The sequence below is a fragment of the Pelophylax lessonae genome (assembly GCF_965119305.1).
Source record: "Pelophylax lessonae genome assembly, chromosome: 1".
NCBI lineage: Eukaryota > Metazoa > Chordata > Amphibia > Anura > Ranidae > Pelophylax > Pelophylax lessonae.
The window spans coordinates 166,573,676-166,590,774 of NC_138768.1; the positions used below are offsets into that span (position 1 = coordinate 166,573,676).

A 17,099-nucleotide genomic window follows, 5' to 3' on the forward strand; every position below is an offset into this window, starting at 1 on the left:
GCACAATTAGGCTATAGAGGTCTAGTGCTGAAATGCACATGAAACACCCACCAAACTGGTGGAATGGATGCATAGAAGTGCAGAGAGAGAATGTAAGCACTTGCAATCAGATTTTGTATCTATAGTGCAATGGTGGATTTTGAAGTAGGTCCCTTGCACCTTCTAGAGAACAGGACAAAGAGGGAATCCGTCCATGTGACTGGAGCAGTAGTCTTGAGGTATAATTTAACGGCTCTGACTATATCTGGGAAACGTAGAGTGAATTTCTTTGAATGCGTAGGAGTTGGACATAAGGATGGGAGGACAACGTCCTCATTGAGATGGAATGCGGAGACCACTTTTACAAGAAAAGGATGGCCTTGGTTGTAAGACAACCTTGTAATTGTGAAGAATGAAAAAAGTCTATTTACAGGAAAGGAGCGCCAGCTGAAAAACATCTGACAGATGTGATAGCGACCAAAAAGACTACTTTGCATGAGAGATCCTCTAGGGGGATATTTCGAATTCCTTTCTGCCGGGTGCAGCAAGCCAAGCTGAGATCACAAGGAAGCAAAGGGTGCTGCAAGAGCCAAGATTAAAAAAATAAAAATAAATTCTTCAAGTTGTATTTTGCAACAAGAGTGTGAAGCCAGAGGCCTTTTTGACAGAAACAGACAAGCCCGACACTGACAAGCATAACTGAACAGAGGGCCTGTAGACAGCAAATCTGGTCTGTTGGTAAGAGGCCAGGGATCATCTGCTAAAGGTTGGAGTAGGTCTGTGTATGAGGTTCTTCTGAGCCAGACCTTTACAATTAGAATCATCATTTGCCTCTCTTTCTCCAGTATTAGATCTAAAGGTACGTGTATGAAGATTCTGACGACATCAATTGGGAAACGCTGTTCTAGGATATAGTGGAAGAAATGAAATGGCAGAGACATTGCGCCACTGGCACCCAACCACAAACCTGCTTTCATTGCTACAATCCAGTTCATTCTAGTGGACATTAACTCAAATGCCCTGTTGGCTGGGAAACCCTACAAACCTAGGACAGCACGTACGCAAGGAAGGTCTAAAGTCTAAAATTATTCACTACACGATCTCACCTGTAGAGCCTCTTGTCTGTTGTAAAATTCAACATCATCTGGTGGCTTAATGAGGTAGCAATGATTACAACACTTCTTTAGCTCCATCATGAGGTTTAAAAATCCTGAGGTACTGCCCTTGGAACCTTTGCTTAAAGCCTTGTAATTCCTTGTTAAAATCCACCTAAGAAAAAAAAAAAAAAAAAAACACAGATTTCAGTTGCGCAAATGTTTATTTTTTTATTGATTAAAAAAAAAAAAAAAAAAATTATGTTCGAACATGCACTTGCAGAACACCCGATTGCCCACTATTAGCCCCTCTCTTTTTACAGTCTAAGCTTTGTTGCACCAAAGATTAGGAGAGGCTCTTACCTAGTCAAAATGGTACTTACATTAGTTGCAATTATACATATACTTTTACTGAATACATAACGGCATGAATTTGTTTTCACCTGCCCAGAAGTTCAGTTTTAGAATGGGCTTCAAACTATTAACATAAGTAAACAAGGCTAAAAAAGACATGGAGAATCAGGCATTTTTAGGCCCTATTACTTCTGTTACCTGCAGCCTTGTAACTGACTTTGTAAGTGTTGGCTTACTTATGGGCCATACACACTAGAAGATTTTCTGAAGACTTTTTCCTTTAGATTTACCAAAACCATATAATATGAGGTCAAACCTAAACACTTTCAATTTGTATGCAATCTGGCAGGCCCTTGCACTACATAGAAAAGGTAAATCTGAAGGAAAAAGTCTTCAGAAAATCTTATAGTGTGTATGGCCCTTTAGTCTTCAGTGTCGAGTAAAATGAGAACCCCTACAGGCAAAATTAGGAGCAGTACAATCTGTCTCCCGGAGTACATTACAGGACATAGGCATCTTTAACCACTTCCACACCGGGCCAATGCAGGCACTCCCACACGTAAATATCAATCCTAATTTTTTGCTAGAATATTACTCAAAACTGCCAAACTTTTTTTAGCAGATACCCTAGAGAATAAAATGGCGGTCATTGCAACTTTTTATGTCATACTGTATTTCTGCAGCAATTTTTCCAAACACTTTTTTTTAAACAGTTATGATTAAAAAAGAAAAAAAAAACACTTAAGTTAGCGCAATTTTTTTGTATAAAGTGAAAGAATGTTACACCGATATCTAGATACCCAACATGTCTAGCTTTAAAATTGCGTACACTCGTGGAATAGCACAAAACTTCGGTACTTACAAATCTCCATAGGCAACGCTTTAAAATGTTTTCCAGGTTACCAGTTTAGAGTTACAGAGGAGGTCTTGGGCTAGAATTGTTGCTCTCACTCTAACGTCCGCGGTGATACCTCACATGTGTGGATTAAATGCCGTTTACATATGTGGGCATGACGCAAGTATGCGTTCACTTCTGCGTGCGAGCACTTTAAAAAAAAAACGTATTGTTACACTTTCCCTTTATTTTTATCACTTTTATTCCTATTACAAGGAATGTAAACATCCCTTGTAATAGGAAAAGTGCATGACAGGTCCTCTTTATGGAGAGATCTGGGGTCAATAAGACATCAGATCTCTCCTACAGGATGAAAAGCCTGAAATTAGAAGAAAAAAAAACAAAAAACAAAAACTATCTCAGCTATCCAGCTGAGATCACAGCAGTATTTACAACTGCCAGGCCCGGCGTGAAGTCAGAACATCGAGCCCAGACCTCCGAGAGTAGGATCATCTGGTTCTCGGTATTTTCTATGGTGTACTTCCTTCTCAGGCTCCCCGATCACACGGGCAAGCAGGTAGAACCACCGGAGGGTGGCCAGGAGGGGGGCCGGGGAGTATGTCACCTCCCGCCGCCTGTAAGAACAATCAAGCGGCTGAACAGGCATCTTTCAGATAACCCCACTTAAAGTCCAGGACATCATGAGGACCAGTGGTAAGGAAGTGGTTAAATGATTACGCCTGAGTTATATGCAGCTACCAGCTTTAGAGGCTCCTTTCCCACATAGGGACCGTTCATTTCATCAGTTCAGTCACGTCAAAATGGATAAAGTATTCATCGGTTTTTCAGCCATTTTTCATCCTTTTTTTTTTACATCCACTACCAATGAAAAAACGGATGAAAGACGGATCTGTTTTTTTTTAAACAGAAGAAAAACTGAATTTTTGTAAAATCTTAAGCGTAAAATTCCTTTCTCTGAGTCCTCTGACAGTCGCCGCCTCCTCTAAGTCATCACTATTGGGTATTGACTTCTGCTCCGCAGGAGTAGCTAGGCATAAGACTTAGTCAAAAAGAACAAAAGCATTTAGCATAGACACACCCATGGGGGCTGTCCCACTGGTCAATACCCCCTGCAGTGATCCCTCCCAACTCAGTTTGGTAGAATAGCAGTAGGTGTACAAGAAAAAACCACAAAAGAGGGGCGGGGGCGGCGACTGTCGGAGGACTCGGAGAAAGGAATTTTACGGTAAGATTTTACAAAAATTCAGATTTCTTTTACGTCCTCCTACAGTCGCCGCCTCCTCTAAGTCATCACTATTGGGATGTCCCAAAGCAGTGTAGACATGAGGGGTGGGAGACGCAACCGTAGAAAAGGCAACGCAGTACCCACATCAGAGAAAGGAACCTTACACGCACAGTAAGAGAACCTTCTGGGCAATAGAAAAGGCTCAACAGGAGCAACAACCCAGGAAAACAAATATCCAGGGGATAAACACCCCAACAGCCAGGGGCCCACAAAAAAACCAAGGGTCCCCTATGGCAATGCCGCACTGAGTACTTTGCGGCCAAAGGAGACATCAGCTGATGCCAGATCATCAATCTTATAGAATTTGGAAAAGGTGTACACCGACGACCAAGTCGCAGCCTTGCACACCTGGGCCACCGAAGCCTGATACCGGTAGGCCCAGGACGTACTCATCGATCTGGTAGAGTGCGCCTTAACAGGGAAGGGTGGGACCCGTTCCTTCAAAGCATAGGCATGTAGAATCGTCTGTCTGATCCATTTGGCAATGGTCGCCGCAGACGCAGCCATGCCCTTCCGAGGTCCCTCAGGAAGGACAAAGAGGGAATCCGATTTTCGAAAGGATTCAGTGGACGACAGGTAAACCCTCATCGCCCCGACAACATCCAAGGAATGCAATGCAACCTCCTTGGGATGTTTGGGCTTCGCACAGAGCGAAGGCAACACAATGTCCTCATTCAGGTGAAAATCTTGAATAAAGGTGCGAATCAAGGAATGAGACACAACAGGGCGTTGGAAAAGAATAGCCAGTGCAGATACCTGGCCCTTTATCGTGGCCAGCACCAGGCGCTGGTCCACACCAGTCTGGAGAAAAGCCAACACTCTCGACACCGAGTACGAGCGAGGGGAGAACCCCCCCTGGACTCACACCAGGCGAAATAAGCTTTCCAGGTACGGTAATAGATTTTACCAGATGAGGGTTTCCTAGCCTTGATTAGAGTAGGAATGACCTCTGGGGACAGACCCCTGTCTCTCAGGACCTGGTTTTCAACAGCCAGGCCATTAAAGCCAGCGACTGTAAAGCAGGATGGAAGATCGGTCCCTGAGACAGTAGATCTTCCCGCAGTGGCAGCCGCCAAGGAGGCGCTACTGCCAGGTGAACAACGTCGGCGTACCAGGACTGGCGTGGCCAGTCCCGCGCTACCAGAATCACCAAGTGCGGTTCCGAGGCTAACCTGCGAAGGAACCTGGACAACAACTGAATCGGAGGAAAGGCATACATCAGACGATACTGATGCCAAGGGGCCACCAACGCATCCGAGGCGTCTGCCAGAGGATCGCGCGTTCTTGCCACAAATCTTTTCACCTTGCGATTTAGCCGAGATGCGAACAGATCCATGTCCGAGGATCCTCACTTCGGACACAGTATTTGGAAGACCTCCGGGTGCAGGGACCATTCCCCCTGGTCAAGGGTCTGGCGGCTCAGATAGTCGGCCTTCCAATTCTCCACACCCGGAATGTGAACTGCTGAAAATGCCGGGACATGAGTCTCGGCCCAAGACAGAATGTCGGTCACCTCCCGGTCACTCCTGTGCCCCCTTGGTGGTTGATGTAAGCCACTGCGGTAGCATTGTTAGTCTGTACCCGAACAGGACGGACCCGAAGTCGATCCGACCACTGAAAGAGACAGAGCTTGATCTCTCTGAATTCCAATATGTTGATCGTAAGGGAAGATTCCTCCCCCGACCAAGTGCCCTGGGCAGACAGGTTGCCCAGGACTCCACCCCAGCCCGACAGGCTGGCATCCGTGGTAATCACCGTCCACAGTAACGGACGGAAGGATTTTCCTTCTGACACAGCCGGGGACTGGAGCCACCACAGAAGATCCTTTCTGGTCCGGCAACTCAATGAGACACTCAGATCCAAGAACTGAGGTAGTCTGTCCCACTTGGCCAGGATCTCCGCTTGAAGAGACCGTGTGTGAAACTGAGCAAAGGATATCGCCTCCATGCAGGTCCTGAGTGACGAGGATGGCTTGTCCCTGAGGGACCTGATCTCGTCCTGTAAGGTCCGGAGCTTGTCCTCCGGCAAGAACACCTTTGCCTGAGCAGAGTCCAGGATCATTCCCAGATAGGGAAGACGAACCTAAGGAGACAAGGTCGACTTCTGTACGTTGATGGTCGATCCGAACTCCTGGAGCGTCTGAACCGTGGTGGAGAGATCGCGCAGTAGGTTCTGGCTGGCACTCGATCTAAAGAGGAGATCGTCCAGATATCCCAAGACCGCAATGCCCTGTGCCTTTTAGCAGGCCCAGAACAGGCGCCAACACTTTGGTAAAGACTCTTGGAGCCGAAGCGAGACCGAAAGGTAACGCCACAAACTGATAGTGGTCCTCCGCTATTGCGAACCAAAAGGTACCTCTGGTGACCCTCGAAAATGGGGATGTGTAGGTACGCATCCTTCAGGTCTATAGAGGCCAGGAATTCCCCTGGGCTGAGGGAGGCCACCACCGAGCGGAGAGATTCCATACGGAACTTCCGAACGCGCACAAAGCGGTTCAGCGGTTTCAGGTCCAGAATAGGACGTACCTTACCCTCCTTTCTGGGCACAGTGAACAGATTGGAATAAAACCCCCGAAACCTGTCCAGATGAGGCACTGGGACAATCACCCCCTGGGCAAGGAGGTCCTACACCGCTTGATGCAGGTCCTGTAGGCGCCCTGGGGTCAAATGAAGATTTGAGGGAAAGAATCTGTCCGCCGGCCAGGAAAGGAATTCGATCTTGTACCCTGATTGAATGATTTCCTGAACCCACCTGTCCGGAATTCGGAGCAGCCAAGGTTGGAGGAAAACACGCAAACGTCCCCCCACCTCTGAAATGGGTGAGGGCGCCCCTTCAGGCAGAGGCGGAATGACCCGCCGCACCGGCATTGCCGGACTTCTGCTTGCCCGCCCAGGGCTTCTTCTGGCTACCTTGGCCCTTGAAGGGCTTGCCCTTGGTTTGATTCTTAAAAGGCACGAAAGGACCCTTGATTGGGTCGAGAGGCGGAACCCCGCTTGCCACGAAAGGACTTGTTCTTCGGGTTCTGGGGCAGCATCGTGCTCTTGCCCCCCGTGACGCATTTTACCAAGGTATCCAACGCCTCGCCAAAAAGGCGAGAACCTGCATAGGGAAAATCAGCCACTGTTTTCCGTGATGTCTGGTCAGCCGACCAGCTCTTCAGCCAGATCAGTCGACGGTTAAGCACCGCGACACTCGACAGGCATGCAGCCAAAGGGGCCTCATTCAAGGCCGCATCGCACAAATACATGACTCCTTGGTGAATTTGATCCACCATAGCCAGCGTGGCAGGTGGGGCAGAATCAGACGTGAGGGTGCGTCTAAGCACCTTAGTCCAATCCGCCACCGCCTGAGCCACCAGAACGGACACGAAAATAGGTTTGAGCAAAGAACCCGCTACCGTGTAGGAATGGCGGGCAAGAGACTCCAACCTCCTGTCCATGGGATCCCGGAATACCGGGGTGTCTTCAGTGGGAATCAAGGTAGCCTTGTTTAACATGGCCACAGTGTGATCCACCTGTGGAGGCACACACCAGCGTGAGTGCCTAGAGGGCGCAAAGGGATAAAGCAGTTTAAACCGACTAGGTACCGTGAAAGGACGTTTTAAATTGTGTCACAGTTCATTCACAGTGTAATGAAATTCAGCGGGGCAGGGAAAAACCTGCGCCGACTTGTGGGTCCTGTGTGTACCAAATGAAGACACAATGCCCGGAGGAGTGGGCTCATCCTCCAAATGTAGTGTTTCTTTCACAGAAGAAATCAACTCGTCCATAGACGCGCGTTCAGGCGACCCCGGGGGAGAATCATCAACCCCCTCCACCTCCGCCTCCCCCTCAGACCCCAGTGGGTCCAGGGATGAGCGAGACCCTGAAAAGGGCACGCCTGCCACAGCAGCCACATTACCATCAGAATCAGAGATAGATAGATAATCTAGGCCTTTTCCTAGCAGCTCGTTCAGCCATCAGCACCTCCATTTTGGACACTAAAGACGCCACTACGGCGGCCAAATCAGGTATAACAGGGGGTACAGTAGGACTGGGGTCCCCCACCAGGGCTGGAGGGAATTTGCTGTCCTGAGACTCCATTGCCCAAGTAACATAAAAAAGTGCAATAAAAAGTACTGGCCCTTTAAGATCGCTGCGGAGTGCGCAGTCCACCGCTATATGCACAGTGAACACAGACCCCCAAAAGGAGACAAAACTGAACCAGGAAGGACAAAACAGAGTTATGGAAGAGACAAGTAAATACATATTCGCCAGCAGACCAGAGGCATGTGACGAAGGGGTCTTGTGCGGCTCCGAAACGTTGCACCATTTTTTGATGTGATCGTAACTTCAATAAAGTTTTGGACTGCTTTTGCAAGAGCCTTGGTGTGCTGGCGAATATGTATTTACTTGTATCTAATCCAGTTGCCAACTGGTGATCGCTTCAGCACCCAACACATAAGAGCCTACATACCAGGAAGGTGTGCGATAGGAATATGTACTATATATTATGGAAGAGACAGTCTGCAGAGCCCCCACAGAGTGATACCACACCGATCGCTGCTTCAGAGGAAAAGGAAGTGAGGTCATCAGAGGCTGAACTATAAGCTGCAAGACCCAGGGAAAATGGCTGCCCATAGAAATGAATGGGAGGCTTCGGCAAGATGGCCGCCGAACATGTGCTCGGAACGATCGTTGTGCCACACACAAGATGGCGCCGGATGGCGCCAAAACAGCATGCAGTTAAGCCAGACATGCTTGCCCATACTTAAAATGGCGGACCGCACGGTTGTTACCCGCTGCGGCACACAGTCTGCACCCCCAAAACACCGCAGTGACACAGGGGAAGGGGCCCACAAAACCACACAGCACCGCAGCGCATGTAAAAGGAGACCCCCGCAGGGATCGCATCAGGGAGCCCCACACAGGCACATACATGGGGAATACACAGCAACACAGGACTGCCACCCCAGATAGAGGCCCCACACAGAAAGTACTTACCTGTACCGGATGGCGTGGGGTGCCTCTATGAACGGAAAGCCGCTGTCCTCATCTGACAGGGAAAGCCGTTAGCCAAGGACAGGACACTGCAGCACCGCAGATGTGTCCATTGAGGTAGCCACCTCACAGGCTGCATCCCTGCTGCGAGCAGGGATGGGTCATTCATAATGCCAGGATGAACACATGGCTGAACGCTCAATGGCGGGCTGGGGGACCCTCTGCCCTGGAGAACCAGGGCGTCAGTCCGATTCCCAGCTCCGCAAGAATCCATCTTCATCCGAAGATCCGACTAAAACTAAAGCTGACAAAATAAACAGCTAGTAAAGCAAAGAAAAAACTGACATTTTCAAAGAAAATCAAAGAAAAAAAGATTAGAAAAAGCTGAGACTGTGGCCCCAGCACAGGGAAGTCTAACTACTGACGCTAGGCAGAAACAAACAGTTGGGAGGGATCACTGCAGGGGGTTATTGACCAGTGGGACAGCCCCCATGGGTGTGTCTGCTAAATGCTTTTGTTCTTTTGACTAAAGTCTTATGCCTAGCTACTCCTGCGGAGCGGAAGTCAATACCCAATAGAGATGACTTAGAGGCGGTGGCGACTGTCGGAGGACGTAAGAGAAAATAGAGCTTTGATCAGTTTAAAAAAAACAGAATTGTGAATAAAAGATACACACTGACCTAAGTCAGTGAATCAGCGCTCACTGTACCACTCTGGAAGGGACCACATGACCAGTGGTGCCACAGATGAAATCACAAAATAGATATAAGTGCCGGTTCACACTTATGCGCTTGTACTGCGAATGCGATGCGTTCTAAATAGTCTCCAATCGCATGCATTTACAAAATACATTGAATTCGTGACGGTCGTTCACATCTATGCGTTGCGATCCAGATGCGAATGTGATGCGATGATAAAAAGGGTCTTGTGCGAGTTTACAGCGTTGCGTTGCGAATTTAGTCTCCATAGACATCAATGTAAATCGGTCTGGACTCGCATTATCAGTTCAGATATGTGCGAATTCTTATGTGCGAATTCTTATTTTTTGTTTGATTTTCCCCTCAGCTCCACCCCTCCTGAGCTTAATTAACATAATCAACGCAATCAAATTTTCATTACAATCGCGCTGGTACTATTGAAAAACATAAGGTAAACTCGCACTGCAAATTCGCATTGCAAGCGCATAAGTGTGAACCGGCACTTAATGAATGTAAATGAAATAAAATGAATTAAATGACAATGGAAATGTTACAGGACAAACAAGATACATGAACCTCAACTGTGTAGAAGTCCTATTCAATCATGTGATGATCCCGAAGGTGATGGATACTTGCTGATGAAAAGTACAAAAAATCCAAATCAGGGTACTGGGGTGATTAGACAGGCAGCTCCTCAAGAGGTAGGTATACCCTCCAAATATGCAACAAAGAAAAAGAACAAGGGCGCCAAGTCAGAGGTAAATGAACAGCTGTAAATTTTAATGTAGTAACTTACATGTTAAAAACAGGTATTCCAATAGGACAGCATGTGTGGTGTGAAAGAGCAGTCCCCACAGTGGATCCGATGGAAGATGAAAGATATCTTTCATCTTCCATCGGATCCACTGTGGGGACTGCTCTTTCACACCACACATGCTGACCTATTGGAATACCTGTTTTTAATAGGGATGCACCGAAATGAAAATTTTGGACCGAAACCGAAAATGCAGGATGCCCTTGGCCGAAAACCGAAACCGAAAATGACTTTTTCCCCCAAAATTTTTTTTAAAATGTATAGAACAGGGGCATACACCAAAAACAGGCAGCGACGTACACCTGTCGCTGCCACCCTGTCACAGTATATGTACTGTGATGGGTTGGCAATAGGTTAATTTAATTACCAAATGTATTTGTATTATGCAGCATGAGGGGGTTAATGTATTGTCACTGCTGGTCACTCATCTATTAGTGACCGACCAGTGGCAGGTAATTAACCCCTTTGTGCTGCATTAGTGCAACCAGTATCAGTGCAACCAGTGTTAATTAACACTGATACTGGTTGCACTAATGCAGCACAAAGGGGTTAATTACCTGCCACTGGTCGGTCACTAATAGATGAGTGACCAGCAGTGACAATACATTAACCCCTCATGCTGCATAATACTAATATCATTGGTAAGCTGCCTCGGCTCCCCCCCATCTCCCCCCACTCCCACTGCCTCAGCGTCCCTCCTCGGGTGTCCTGCATTCAAAAGTCCCGCCTCCGGCCAGCGGCACCGCCTCTCAATGACGTCCCTACTACGATCTGTGCATTATGAATGGACATACCAGGTCGGGGGGCGGGGCGAGCGGCCACTATAGAGAGAACTAATGTGATCCTTCCTGTCAGCTCAGCACGTCTGTGTGAATGAGAACAGAACTGAGCTGACACCGGGGGCGGGCGGAGCGGCCGCTATTAGCTGTAACTATGTGAGAGCTTCTCTTCCTTGTCAGCGGAGATACATGCCTGTCAGTGAAGAGAAGCTCTCACATAGTTACAGCTAATAGCGGCCGCTCCCCCCCCCCCCCCCCCCGCCCCCGGTGTCAGCTCAGTTCTGTTCTCATTCACACATAGACGTGCTAAGCTGACAGGAAGGATCACATTAGTTCTCTCTATAGCGGCCGCTCGCCCCGCCCCCCGACCTGGTATGTCCATTCATAATGCACAGATCGTAGTAGGGACGTCACTGAGAGGCGGACGGCCGGCCAGAGGCGGGACTTTTAAAACCTGCCCTGCGCTGCGCCCTCTTCCTTCCCCACGGCGGCCATAATTTATTTTCGGCACTGTTAACCATTATCGGCCGAAATGAGAGAGGCTCATTTTCGGCCGATAATTTCGGTGGCCGAAATTTCGGTGCATCCCTAGTTTTTAACATGTAAGTTACTACATTAAAATTTACAGCTGTTCATTTACCTCTATGACTTGGCGCCCTTGTTCTTTTTCTTAGTTTAAAAAAAAAAACAGATGATGGATACGGATGTAAACTGATGATTATCCACTAACATCAGTTTTTCCATAGAGATGCATTGATGTCCATTTTTCATCTGTCAACAGATGGAGGAAAAACGGACAAAGGACAGCATGTGTGAAAGGGGCCTAAGGTGGTTAAATACAAATTGAAAAAAGCTGCAGGGACAACCCCTATATAACATATCTGACTCCCAGTTAGGGTCAGCTTTGTAGCAAGCAATAGGGAGATCATAAAAAGAGTGGGGAGGTACCTGGGTGCTGTATTCTATGCCAGGAAATATATTTAAATGGGAAGAAAAAAAAAAACCCACACTTAACCTGCAAAGTTCTTATCTTGCAGTACAGTGCAGGACATGGGCAAAATAGAGATAAAAGGCCTATGCGCTACCAATGGGGTAGATGTAACGGGATATGTAGATAGTGGAACACCAAAATCAGCAGCTAGTTTAGTAGTGTCACCACATACTCCATGAACTGATAAAAGGATAAAATCAGCACTAGATTTCTTAAACCGGTGGACCAGAGTGTGTAATAACTTGCTCTAAAACAGGGGTGGGGAACCTACGGCCCGCATGTGGCCCCCGAAGCTATCTGATCCGGCCCTGCCACTGGACTGCCTCCGGAAGGGGAAGGGGAGGGGGAGCGCCTCCTGATTACACACAGAGTGGGTTCCTCTGCTTACCCAGCGCAGCCGCTGTCATACAAAGTCACGCCTCCTACCTATGATAGACAGCACAGTGGTGACGTCCATCATAGGAGTCGGTCCAGGAGTCGTGACTTCATATGAGAGCATCAGCGCCGGGTAAGTAAAAGAACCCTGCTCTGTGTGTAATCAGGAGGCGCTCTAATCCCCATGCACTCTGCATTGATGGGGGGGCACTAATCACTCTGCATTGATGGGGGGCACTAATCACTCTGCATTGATGGGGGGGGGGGCGGCACTAATCACTCTGCATTGATGGGGGCGGCACTAATCCCTCTGCATTGATTGGGGGGGCACTAATCCCTCTGCATTGATTGGGGGGGCACTAATCCCTCTGCATTGATAGGGGGGGCACTAATCCCTCTGCATTGATAGGGGGGCACTAATCCCTCTGCATTGATAGGGGGGGCACTAATCCCTCTGCATTGATGGGGGGGGGGCGCACTAATCCCTCTGCATTGATGGGGGGGGGGCACTAATCCCTCTGCATTGATGGGGGGGGCACTAATCCCTCTGCATTGATGGGGGGGAGGCACTAATCCCTCTGCATTGATGGGGGGGGCACTAATCCCTCTGCATTGATGGGGGGGGCACTAATCCCTCTGCATTGATGGGGGGGCACTAATCCCTCTGCATTGATGGGGGGGGCACTAATCCCTCTGCATTGATGGGGGGGCACTAATCCCTCTGCATTGATGGGGGGGCACTAATCCCTCTGCATTGATGGGGGGGGCACTAATCCCTCTGCATTGATGGGGGGGGCACTAATCCCTCTGCATTGATGGGGGGGCACTAATCCCTCTGCATTGATGGGGGGGCACTAATCCCTCTGCATTGATGGGGGGGGGGCACTAATCACTCTGCATTGATGGGGGGGCACTAATCACTCTGCATTGATGGGGGGGGGGCACTAATCACTCTGCATTGATGGGGGGGGGGCACTAATCACTCTGCATTGATTGGGGGGGGGGGGCACTAATCACTCTGCATTGATTGGGGGGGGGGGGGCACTAATCACTCTGTATTGATGGGGGCACTAATCACTCTGCATTGATGGGGGCAAACCTGGAAAACCAGTTGCCAGTAGCAACATCATCAATACCAGCAAACATCACACACCTCACCAAAGAGAAGCAGTTGCAGCCATCACATTAGGGGTGAGTTAATTAAATGTTTGACCAAATATAACAGGCACATTTTTAAGTTGATAATTTTGTACGGCCCCCGAATCATTTTAAAAATACCCAAATGGCCCTCTGCAGAAAAAAAGGTTCCCCACCCCTGCTCTAAAATATAAGGTAATGTCACAATCGTGATCAGAAAACGATGTAAAAAAACTGCTGTAATGAATATTCAATGCTAATACAAGATGTCCCAAACATCAAATGGGGACAGGGAAAAAAATTAAATCCCAAGGAGAATGTGTAATCATAAAAAATGGTCCAAATCTCCAATAAGAATAAACATCAAAAATATAAAGAATCAATAAAGATGATTTTGATAAATTGTGCCAATTATACCAAAGTGAACGGAATGAATAAATCAAAAAAATATTATTAAATTATCATGCAAATATGTACGCAATAAGAAGTGCTGAAGTGTGCGAAATGCAAATACAATAAAAAGTGCTGCAGTGTGTGATGGATACAATATATAAATTATAATACACTGAGAAAAAGTCCATGTGCAAATGAAATGTGCACCAAACTATGTGCTATTAATCAAAGTGATTCTTGTGACTTTTTCTTAATATTCCAGTGACTCTTGTGTTTTTTCCATACAGTGACAGTATGTAGAATTTACAGGTAAGTTGAGATTTCTCTTATCCTAATCAAGACACAGGCTGAGTATTCATAGCCCCCTGGGATGCCCTTAACCACTTACCGCCCGCCGTCATATGACGGCGGGACGGTGCGGCTATTATCCTGGGCGGACGTCATATGACGTGACCCAGGAAATGCACGGCAGGCGCGCGATCGCGGGCGCGCCGCCGTGCACTGCCGGTGTCGGGGTGTCCCCGGGACACCCCCCGTCACCGGCAGGGGGGAAACAGCCACTGGGCGTGGCCGTTTCCCACGTGATCGGCTGTGTTCCAATGACACAGCCGATCACAATGGAGGCGGCCGGGAGATGACCGCGCATGCGCGATCGGGAGCGTGCAGCGCGGTCATGTCGGTGGCACTGTGTTCCCGTAGGAACACAGCTGTCACCGGCAGTAGTAAACAGTCACTGATAGTGACTGTTTACTATGTGATCGGCTGTGAATCCATTCACAGCCGATCAGAAAATGTAAACAAAGAGCAGTAACTCAGTGTTACTAGCTCTTCTCTCCTTATACAGTTTCCAGTATGAGGGGAGAAGAACTAGAAACAGTGAGTTACTGCTCTGTGTACCTGCAAAAGTAAAATCACAGTAATAAAGGTCCCCCCACACAGTCCTCAGCCCCCCCCAATGTCACCTGTCACCCAACAGTCACCTCATCAGTGCCCAGAAATTGACACCCATAACGTTCACATGTGAGCGCAGCGATCACGGGTAGAATCACAGCGATTCTGCCCGCAATCCGGAAATCATTGCAAATTGCGGGACGCCTGTGCGTTGCCCGTTTTTTGCAATAGCACCCCAAACGCTGTGCGATGTTGCCACCATTTGCGCCTGCCGAATCGCGGTAACATCGCGCAAACATCGCATGACGCCCAAAAAAGGTACAAGAGCTTCTTTGGGGCGTCATGCGTTGTTTGCGTGATGTTACCTCGATTCGGCAGGCGGAAATCGCAGCAACATCGCACAGCGTTTGGGGTGCTATTGCAAATCACAGGCAACGCACAGGCGCCCCGCAATTTGCAATGATTTCTGGATCACGGGCAGAATCGCGGTGATTCTGCCCATGATCGCTACGCTCACATGTGAATGTAGCCTAAAATTCACCGGTCACCAGAGACTGCCATCAGTACCGCCGTGCACCATCGCCCGTCACCTGTCACCCATCAGTGACCATCGCCCGTCACCTGTCACCCCATCAATCACCGTCACCTGTCACCCCATCAGTCATTGTCACCTGTCACCCCATCAGTCACCGTCATCTGTCACCCTATCAATCATCGTCACTTGACACCCCATCAGTGATCGTCACTTGTCACCCCATCAATCATCGTCACTTGTCACCCCATCAATCATCGTCACTTGTCACCCCATCAATCATCGTCACTTGTCACCCCATCAATCATCGTCACATGTCACCCCGTCAGTGATGGTCATCTGTCACCCCATCAATCATCGTCACATGTCACCCCGTCAGTGATTGTCATCTGTCACCCCATCAATCATCGTCACTTGTCACCCCATCAGTCATCGTCACCTGTCACCCCATCAGTCATCGTCACCTGTCACCCCATCAGTCATCGTCACCTGTCACCCCATCAGTCATCGTCACCTGTCACCCCATCAGTCATCGTCACCCCATCAGTCATCGTCACCTGTCACCCAATCAGTCATCGTCACCTGTCACCCCATCAGTCATCGTCACCTGTCACCCCATCAGTCATCGTCACCTGTCACCCCATCAGTCATCGTCACCTGTTTGCCATATGCATGCAATCACTTACTGACCGCCTAACGACTATATGCGTCGGCCATTAACAGCTAAATACTGGGGTTATGGCAGCAGATAGCCCCCATAACCCCGGTATTTTTTGAAACGGTGGGCGGTCGGCTTTCAGATAAGGGTGGTCCCAGTGGCGGATTCGCCGTGGAATTACCCTTACGGTGCAGGGGAAGAGGTGCCCCCCCCCTATTGTCGCGTCCCAGACGTTTTCCCAGCTTACCGGACCCGCCGGCAGCGGGGAAAACTATCCGGTCCCGGATCCTCAGAGACAGGAAGTCGAGTGAGGGCAAGATGGCCCTCACTCAACTCTATGGTCTTGGAGGACCGGAGCTACGTCAAGACGTTGCCTAGCAACCGGTTTAAAGGGCCGCTTTTTTTTTTTTTTTTTCCTCTTTCAACAATTTTTTTTTTTCTTTTCTTTTTTAGGGTAGTTGTGAGGTGTGAGGTCTTTTTGACCCCAGATCTCACAATAAAGAGGACCTGTCATGCCTATTTCTATTACAAGGGATGTTTACATTCCTTGTAATAGGAATAAAAATGATCAAAACTTTTTTTTTTTAAACTGTGTAAAAATAAAAAAATAATAAATAAAATAAATAGGAACAAAAAAAAAAAAAAAAATTAAAGCGCCCTGTCCCCGTTAGCTCGCGCGCAGAAGCAAACGCATACGCAAGTCCCGCCCACATATGTAAACGGTGTTCAAACCATACATGTGAGGTATCGCCGCGATCGTTAGAGCGAGAGCAATAATTTGAGCCCTAGAGCTCCTCTGTAACTCTAAGTTAGTAACCTGCAGAAATTTTTAAAATGTTGCCTATGGGGATTTTTAAGTACCAATGTTTGGCGCCATTCTGTGAGCATGCGCAATTTTGAAGCATGACATGTTGGGTATCTAATTACTCGGCGTAACATTATCTTTCACATTATGGAAAAAAATTGTGCTAAATTTACTGTTTTCTTATTTTTTAGTTCAAAAAAGTGAATTTTTTTCAAAAAGATCGCATCTGGAAGACTGCTGCGCAAATATGGTGTGATAAAAAATATTGCAACGATCTCCATTTTATTCTCTAGGGTCTCTGCTAAAAAATAAAATATAATGTTTGGGGGTTCCAAGTAATTTTCTAGCAAAAAAAATGATTTTAGCTTGTAAACACCAAGTGTCAAAAATAGGCTCAGTCTTAAAGTGGATAAATGGACAACTTTGTGTAAAGTGCTACTTGGATGTTAGGCCTATGTATGTGGCCAGGCTGTGAAAAA

At 47.9% G+C, this 17,099-nt stretch overlaps 1 protein-coding gene across 2 annotated transcripts in view; it reads right to left on the reverse strand.

Moving 5' to 3' along the window:
- CHD1 (chromodomain helicase DNA binding protein 1) overlaps window positions 1-17,099 on the reverse strand; it is a 219,189-nt gene that overhangs the window by 137,126 nt on the left and 64,964 nt on the right. For both annotated transcript variants that reach the window (XM_082243068.1, XM_082243067.1), the window contains one exon: window positions 1,086-1,248. In XM_082243068.1, coding sequence (XP_082099194.1) covers window positions 1,086-1,248 — 163 coding nt within the window. The remainder of the gene's footprint in view (window positions 1-1,085; window positions 1,249-17,099) is intronic.